Consider the following 9171-nt stretch of genomic DNA (forward strand, 5'->3'; position numbering starts at 1 on the left):
TTAGTGTGACTTATCTCCTTCCCGTGCCGCAAGAGGGATGAAAAATGATCAAAGAGGGTAGTTTTATGGTTTTTCCGATTTAACTCAAAAACTATTGATCCTTTCGTAAAAATGTACAGAATATTTATTATACCTTTAATCCTTTAATTACTGTCTATAAAAAAGTATACATTAAAATTTCTTATAAATCTATTATTTTCACAAGAAAATATCAAAATATAATTTATTTTATTTATTTGATAAATTTGATTTTATCACGGTTATTTTATTATATTTTTTAATCATTCAAGTATACAGTTAAATGTCTTTCATTAATATATAAAATATACATTTAAGTCATGGAAATTGAACCATCATGGATTTTTTCGAGCATTCTGGATACATTTTTCTGTATTTTTGTATAACCTAAAAAAAAAATTTTGTTTTTAATTTTTTTTATATTTCAAAAAAGTTTCGTTTACAATACTAACTTGTAGTAAACATTGTTTTTCGTTTTCATTTTTGGTGAATTTTTCGTTAAACTCTTCCATGAGTTTCACACCCCTTTCAGCAGTATCGTTCACTATGTGCAACGCATCAACCACTTTCTTTCTAAATTGATAATAGATATTGTTCTTCCATTCAGTTGGATCAGTTTCCAAAAACGATGTGTTTATTCCAAGTCTTTTAAATAATTTTGTTGACTGGTAATTTAATAAATATTCCGGGAATTTTTTTGTTAAAATGTCCCTAACATTTTCTATTTTTAAAACCAATTTATATTGAACATTTTCTTCTTCCACTAGTTCTTCACATAGTTGATTCATGTTTTCATACCCTCTGAGTTTTACTGCAAGCATTCTTCTGTTTTCAGTGGAGTAGTATGAATTGGACAATTCTGAAACATGAGCCCTTGAGCCATGACCCCCTACCACCACCCGCTCTCACACGTACATGACGTATTTTTACCCCCTACCACCACCCGCTCCCACTACGTGTGTGACGTATTTTTACTCCGCCGCCGTGGTTATCAATTACGCTTATCATTTTATTGTACACGCACCATATTACCGTACACACACACACACACACACACAAAAGGTTTCACTGAACAACCATTGTGTATAAATCTTTTGGTGGGTTATATTTTTAATATCACATGAATTTTAAAACTCATGTTATAAAACATCGTATTATAAAACGCATCACAAATTATTTTTTACCAACACAGTATACTATTAGATTTATTCAGATACGTTTATGTATGACATTACGTTTACATACAATACTTTTTATATAAAAAAATTAAGTATTTTGTGTTACAATAGTTCATAAGAATTCAAGACGATACATTTTTCACTTTATTTCTATCAGATAGTTTAAATAATATAGATGAAAATAATAGTAGCAGTATTTTACGGGAATTAGATTTAAGTCTAGAAATTTAGATTTTAATAATAAAGAATATATTAATTATTATCGCATATTTAGAATGTTGTAGGAATGCCAAATATTTCCTATCAAAAATATAATCAAACAAATTTTATAATTCTTTATAATCTCAAAGCGGTATATGTCGATAATAACAACTATTTTTATAAAAGTTGGCTCGAAATAATATTAATAATCATAATTTTTGTCAAATGCTGCGTAAACAACACATTTATTGTCGACGACACGTATTGGGAGCGTTATATGTAACATGCTTATTGTTAACGGAATGACCTGTCCCAGCCGGTCATTCGTTCTATTGTGCTCTACACGCGCAGGTCAGTTTTCAGAATCGGTAATGAAACTCTGTCTTAATACATTGATACCCAAAATAATTAAAAATCTATAGCGATGTACACAATTATCATGGTAAATACCCAATTAATATTTTACCTAGCCCTGGCTTAATTTGTCTTCATCGCCGCAAATGCTAAGACACTTGCTCTGTTGTCGACCGATGTACAATCAGTCTGTTCTAGACATCTATAGCGTTTACTTTGCCTTTGCTCTCTCCGTGTTTTCACAGTCCTTACACAACAGTATTAACAATTTTTCTCAGTGTTAATTTTTCCAAGTGTTTAAACACTTTATTTTCATCCGTTTTATCTTAAACATTTTAAACATGTTTAAATGCGATCAGTGCCCCTCGGTTTTCACCGCAAAACATAATTTAACTGTGCACCAAAAGAAGCATACCGGTGTGCGTATTCCATGCACCGTATGTCCATCAACATTTTCTTTCAAGACCAGCCTCAACAAACATTTGAAGAACGCTCATGGTATGTAATAAAAGTTTAAACTGTATCTTATTTATTCAATATTAATTTGTAACTATTATTTTTTCTAAGGTATCATTAACGTTCCGGCTCACTTGAGACCATTGCCTGCTGTACCGATCATTGATCAGCAAACACGACCAAGCGTGATACAGTTCGCGCCTCCTAGCACCCCGCAGATTCAAATAACGCCTCAAATTGTTGTACCGGATGTCCCGGCTGGCGGATCACACATGTTATCCGAAGACGAAATGTGTATGGCTGCCATGGACGAATTTGAGGATACAGGTTAGTTTTATTTATTAGCCTCAAATTAAAAAGACTCGAAAAAATAATAAATTTTAAAAGACTCGAAAAAATCGTAAATTTTATTTTAAACTTATCAAACAGTCTGTGAAACGATAAATGGTATAATAGTTGGAGTATTCCGGCATTATATCGATCAATTCACTCATCCTATGGGGTATTCCGATATTACACCGGAAGTCGGACTGTTTGATAGATATTTTATTATAAAGATTTTTTTAACGATGGAAAACATTTTTTCGAGTATGATAGGAAAAATAGTTTAGGTTTATTTTAGTAGATATTAATTTTTTTTTCAAGCATGATAGGAAAAATAGTTTAGGTTTATTTTAGTAGATATTAATTTTTTTTTCAAGCATGATAGGAAAAATAGTTTAGGTTTATTTTAGTAGATATTAATTTTTTTTTCAAGCATGATAGGAAAAATAGTTTAGGTTTATTTTAGTATAGATATTAATTAGGGCTTTTTTTTTTCTGTTAAAGAATCTTACACTTCTGCTGTAAATGGTAAACGCGTTTCTGTTGCCAACACCACCTCAGCTACTAGGGCAAAAAAGACTAGGGTGGATATGGTACAGTCAGCCGGATTTAATGAAATTTCGTCGTCTGCAAATAGGAAAATAGTTTGGTATTACGCTAAAAATATCACCAATACAAAAATTTATTCAGACTTTCTCCGTCCACTTATGCCTGAGCTAGTAAATTTATTGAAAACGCACGTTCAAAAACATGCGATTAAATTTAATTTGAAACTTGAGGCGACCTATAACCGTCCGAACGTACCAAACTCGTCGGAGAACAGGGCATTGAAGACTTCAGCGGTAGAAATTTTTCCTGACAGCGACATTAGAACAATTGTAGAGATAGCGTATATGAAGTTGATGAAGGAGAAGGATGAATATATGGGGAGAGGTAGCGGTTTTACTTTAGAATCCATAGACGGGTTATTATTGTCGGTGTACAAATATACTCCGATGGGCGGATCATCGTATATAGAGTTACCGGCGTATATCGACAGGAAGCGGGCGACTGTAAACCCACAGAACGTAGACCGGTATTGTTTCAAGTGGGCGATTCTCGCGAGGCATGTGACGAAGCCACCGGTATATCGTGTCGGAGAAAATTACAGGCAACATGAAGATAAATATAATTTTGATTGCATCACCTTCCCTACACCTCTCTCAGATATACCGAAATTTGAAAAAAATAATATTAACGTGTCAATAAACGTGTACAGCCTCGATAAAAAATTCCAAATACCGAAATTGCCGAGGTATGAGGTCTACCCGCTACGTGTTGTTGACGAAGAAAAATCCAATCACTTCGACCTGTTACTGATAACGGACGGTGACAACTCGCATTATCCATACATTTCAAATTTTTCCCGGCTCATACGTAAACAAAAAACCGGACATGATGGGCGTGTCGTGTTTTGTAAAAGGTGTTTTACAAGTTTCGACAACCGAAATTTAAAATATAAGATGAGCGGACAAGAGGCTCTAAACCAGCACAAATTGATTTGCGGGGCGCACAAGCCGATTCTACCGGAGATGCCGAAGGAGGGTGATAGCATTGAGTTTAAGGCGTGGAAAAAGACACAGCGACACCCTTTTGTTATTTATGCGGATTTCGAAGCATTGTTGGTGAAGACGGAGGAAAAGAAAGGCGGGAGTGTACTACAATTATACAGAGACACGAAGCGATGAGTTACGGGTTTTTAGTGAAGGCGAGCGACAACGTACCGGAGGAGTTATTGGAAGAGTACGAGATACCGGCGGGACCGGTAATCTACAGAGGCAGCGAAGACAGAACGGACGTGGCTAGACATTTTGTGGAGATGATAGTTGAGGTGGCCCAGAAAATTGAGAAACTGATGAAGACAAATATTCCTATAAAAATGACTGAGGGCGAAGAAAAAACACATCAAGAGTGTAATACGAGTACGTGTAATTTATGTAAATGTTGTTTAGCCGGGGGCGATAAGGTTAGGGATCACTATCATTTGACGGGGAAATTTAGGCAGACTTTGTGCTCTAGGTGTAACTTAGAGTTACAACAACCTAAATTTGTCCCCGTCTTTTTCCATAATCTATCAAACTATGACGCACATCTTATTGTAACGGAACTTGGATATGATACTCAGACTATCAACGTTATTCCGAACAGCGAAGAGAAATATATATCTTTCTCGAAATATAAAAGTAGTACCTTCACTGTTCGGTTTATCGACACGTTCCGGTTTATGGCGTCGAGTCTGTCGTCCCTGGCTGAAAATTTGGTTACACCCGAACATGACAACTTCCGTGAGACAGCCAAACATTTTGTCACCGGAGATATGCCGCTCGTGACTCGTAAGGGGGTGTACCCGTACGAGTACACGGATAGTTGGGAGCGGCTGAAGGATATGAGTTTACCGAGGAAGCAAGATTTTTATAGTACGTTGACAGAGACCGGGATCAAGGATAATGAGTTTGAGCACACGAAGGAGGTCTGGGACCACTTCGACTGTAAGACGCTTGGTGACTACAGTGACTTGTATTTGAAGATCGATGTGCTGTTGTTGGCGGACGTCTTTGAAAACTTCCGCGACGTATGCATGAGGGCGTATAACCTGGACGCCGCTCATTATTTCACCGCCCCAGGCTTGAGTTTTGACGCGATGCTTAAGTTTACCGGTCAAAAGCTACAGTTATTGCACGATTACGACATTTTGCTGATGTTCGAAAATGGTTAGTATATATATATATTATTTTTAAAAATGTACATATAATAATCTTATTTATTTTTAAGGTATACGTGGTGGACTAGCGCAAGCGAGCAAACGGTATGCGGTATGCGAAGGCGAATAATGTCAAGACCCCGGGATACAACGAGACGAAGGATAAATCATGGATAATTTATAAGGACTGTAAGTATATATTTTTAATTTATTTTCTCACATACTTATTAATTTATTTTTATTTTATAGGTAACAACTTGTATGGATGGGCTATGTCACAGTACATGCCGTACGGTGGGTTCAACTGGGTTGAACCTACATTAAACGGATTAGATGATTTGGATGACACCTCCCCCATAGGACGTGTGTATGAGGTGGACGTGACGTACCCACAACACCTACACAACGAGCATAACGACCTGCCTTTCTTACCCCAAAATAGTATGCCAAGTGGTTCGAAGGTACGGAAGTTGATGGCAACGTTCGAAAAGAAGGATAATTATATTATACACTATCGAAACCTGCAGCAGGCGATTGAAAATGGACTTATAGTTGAAAAGGTAAATATTTATATTTTATATGATTTTTAAACAGATTTTTTAAAAAAATTTCTTATTTTTACAGGTACATAGAGTAATACAATTCAACCAGTCTGACTGGCTGGCTAAATATATTGAGTTGAACACCGAGATGAGGAAGAAGGCAAAGAATGATTTTGAGAAAGACTTTTTTAAATTAATGAATAACGCTGTATTTGGTATGTCACTTTATTTATTAAATTTATTCTATTTTTACTAACATTTTTATTTTTACAGGTAAAACAATGCAATCGAAGAGGAAGGAGATGAAGATGGAGTTGGTGTCATGTGAAAAGAGGTTGCAAAAACTTATAAACAAGTGTACGTTCAAACACTGTACAAATTACAATGAGAACCTTAATGCTGTCACCCTGGAGAATAAGATTATTAGATTTGACAAACCTATTTATATTGGTAAATATACTTTTTTTAAATTACATTTTTATCATTTATTAACACATTTATTATTTACAGGATTCACTGTGCTGGACATATCCAAGGCGATGATGTACGAGTACCATTATAATGTAATGAAGAAATTATATAGAGATAAAATAAAATTAATGTACACTGATACAGGTAAATATATTAAAACTATACTCATGTATATAATATATTAATTAAATATCATTATTTTTCCAGATTCACTAGTATATCATATTGATACTGAAAATTTTTATGTGGACTTGGTGGTTAATCGTAACTTGTTGGACCGGATGGACACCGCCAACCTGTCCAATGACCATCCGTGCTATGTGGCAGAAAGAAAGAAGTCTCTGGGGTACTTTTCTGATGAGGTGGATGGGAATATAATCACTGAGTTCTGTGCGTTGAGGGCAAAGTCCTACGCTTTTAATGTGTATGCTTGAGCAGAGGACAGAGTTGGTGGTGAAAAGATCAAGGCGAAGGGTATCAGAGCTCATGTTGTTAAGAACCACATGACGATGGAAGACCATAGGAAGTGTTTGTTTGGTGAAGCTGGAGTGGAGGTATACAAGGAGAATGTATCAATACGGTCATTCAACCACCAGCTAGTAACGATAAAGACCAGGAAGCTGACCTATAACAACTATGATGATAAGAGGGTGGTGTTAGAAGATAAAATAAATACACTGGCCCATAGTCATTATAGCATAGAGTAAGTTATTACAAAATAAATATTTAAATTATTTTACTAATATTTTCTCTTAATTTTACAGGAGAGATGAACCCGAGGACGATTAGATGAAGGTTCCAACCTTCTACATTACTTTTCTTGATTTTATATATTGTATATTTTTTTCTGTTAATTAGTTTTACTGTTAATATTATACGTTATATAGTCTGTTATATTTGATATAGATTATTGTATATAACCTTTGTATTTAGATGTCACGGCTGGATACACCGACGATTGTAAAATAACTCAAATTGAAATTATTGTAAATACTGTTTAACAGAATGTTTTTAAGTTAGATTAGTGTATAAACTTACAGTATTTCCCCCCTTTATAATGTATAATTGATAGATAATTAAGTTTTTTCATATTTATAATGTATAATTGTTAGATATTTAAGTTAGTTTACAATGTTTTCTTATAATATATTTTTTCCTGTTAATAATCATGTTTTTTCTGTTTCATGTTGATGGAAGCCCATACATATTTAATTTAAAAACCTGTGTAAATGCTATCATATATAAATGTATGTTAGCATATAAATAAAAAAAAAACAATGTTAAAATATTTTCATGTTTATTCAATAAAATGTATACAATTTTTAAGAATTATTTATAAACCATTTCCTTACAGCAAATACTTTATAGAATGTACATTGTTTAGGATTTAAATCCTTATGAAAAATACAACAAGGTAAATTTTCTTCATCACAAATTTGTTCCAGTCGAGGACAGCCCAAGTCTTCAATGTTGATGATTGTGACGTGAGGTATAAACTCCATGATAAGTTGTTTTTTCTGTTCACCTTTGATGTAAATGTATGTAGACTTTAAAGAATTCAATATTCTACTTAGCTCTTCATATTCTATATCAACATAATCTACAGATATCTGATGATAATTACGTTCTAACCACTTGTTAGTTTTTCGACTCTTGTTGTCTTGTATAGATTTTGAATTTTTAAAAATCCAGTGTTGAGTCGCCCATGTTTCTGTGTCTACAATAGACATCTCTTTAATCATATATTTGTTATTCGCTCCAAGAATGCATTGAATGTCAATGATGCCTGTAGACATTATGACTTGTCTTTAAAATAAGTTTCAATAGTATTGAGTTGACTATGTATAGTAGGTAATGTTTTTTTCAAATCGTTTACAGCTTCTAGAATAGTTTGTAATGTAACTTCAGCTTTTATCATATGATCTGTTATATCTAAACACGTTAATTCCAACTTTTCTGTTTGTTCTTCTTGTAATTGAATAGATGTATGATTTTCTTCAATTAAATGTTCAATTTTATTTAATTTATCCGAATATGATTTAATCGAATGTTCAAGATTTGAATTAATTTTTTTTATTTCACCAGACTGAGAACTACCGAACACGTTCATGGTTATATTACTACTGACACTATACTTTAACATCGCGTGTATTTATCCAACTATTATGCGTGTTATCAAATCCGAGCCACTTGACAAGCATCTGATTTTGCTTTTTACGTATAATTTTTTCGATCAGATATTCGTTCGGGTGTTTGGTTTTATGTATTTCAGCCGAATAAAAATAACCGGAAATCGGTTTACCCGTATAATCTTGTAACTGATAAGTGACGGGCAATGTTCTATTTATTTTGATAATCTCAAATATTTCCGTAGACCAATTGGGTAAATAACCTTTTGTAAACACACCTTTTTGTGTACTGATACGGACGTTATCGCCAACTTTGAATTTAATTTTCTCATTATTAATCTCACGTTGTTTTATTGTAACTGACAAAGGATTTAAATCTGCTTGCGTCGGAGTCATTCCTATCGTTCTATGTTTTGAATTGTTATATTCGTTAAGCAGCTTTGGTAAAATTGAAATCCATTCGTGTGAACCACGCGCCGTAAATTCTCTAAACATTTTTTCTTTTAATGTACGATTAAATCGTTCGACAATGCACGCTTTCATGATGCTAAACGTAGAATATTTGTGAATATTATATTTGGTCATCAATGTGCCGAAAATGGTGTTGTAAAATTCTTTACCGTTATCTAGTTGTAAAAGTTTCGGTGAGCGGTCTAGTAATATTTTAGACATTGCGTTTGTGACTTCTTTTCCAGTTTTCGATTTTAATGGCACGGCCCAATACAAATTTAGTAAAACAGTCTATCACGCATAAAATA

The 9171-nt window shown here is 33.9% G+C and overlaps 2 protein-coding genes and 1 pseudogene across 2 annotated transcripts; all 3 read left to right on the top strand.

Annotated features, from left to right (window-relative positions):
• Positions 1 to 1979: 1979 nt before the first annotated feature.
• Positions 1980 to 4481, top strand: LOC126554474 (uncharacterized). Its single transcript, XM_050209553.1, has 3 exons — positions 1980 to 2249; positions 2319 to 2534; positions 3036 to 4481. Exons 1-3 carry the CDS (start codon positions 2093 to 2095, stop codon positions 4256 to 4258), a joined length of 1596 nt encoding a protein of 531 aa, XP_050065510.1. The 5' UTR covers positions 1980 to 2092; the 3' UTR covers positions 4259 to 4481.
• Positions 4482 to 5526: 1045 nt separating this feature from the next.
• On the top strand, positions 5527 to 6500 carry LOC126554481 (uncharacterized). Its single transcript, XM_050209560.1, has 5 exons — positions 5527 to 5831; positions 5896 to 6028; positions 6087 to 6263; positions 6324 to 6376; positions 6492 to 6500. Exons 1-5 carry the CDS (start codon positions 5544 to 5546, stop codon positions 6498 to 6500), a joined length of 660 nt encoding a protein of 219 aa, XP_050065517.1. The 5' UTR covers positions 5527 to 5543.
• Positions 6498 to 6991, top strand: LOC126554475 (uncharacterized; annotated as a pseudogene).
• The last annotated feature ends 2180 nt before the right edge of the window (positions 6992 to 9171 follow it).

The sequence above is a fragment of the Aphis gossypii genome, unplaced genomic scaffold, assembly GCF_020184175.1.
Source record: "Aphis gossypii isolate Hap1 unplaced genomic scaffold, ASM2018417v2 Contig00517, whole genome shotgun sequence".
Taxonomy (NCBI): domain Eukaryota; kingdom Metazoa; phylum Arthropoda; class Insecta; order Hemiptera; family Aphididae; genus Aphis; species Aphis gossypii.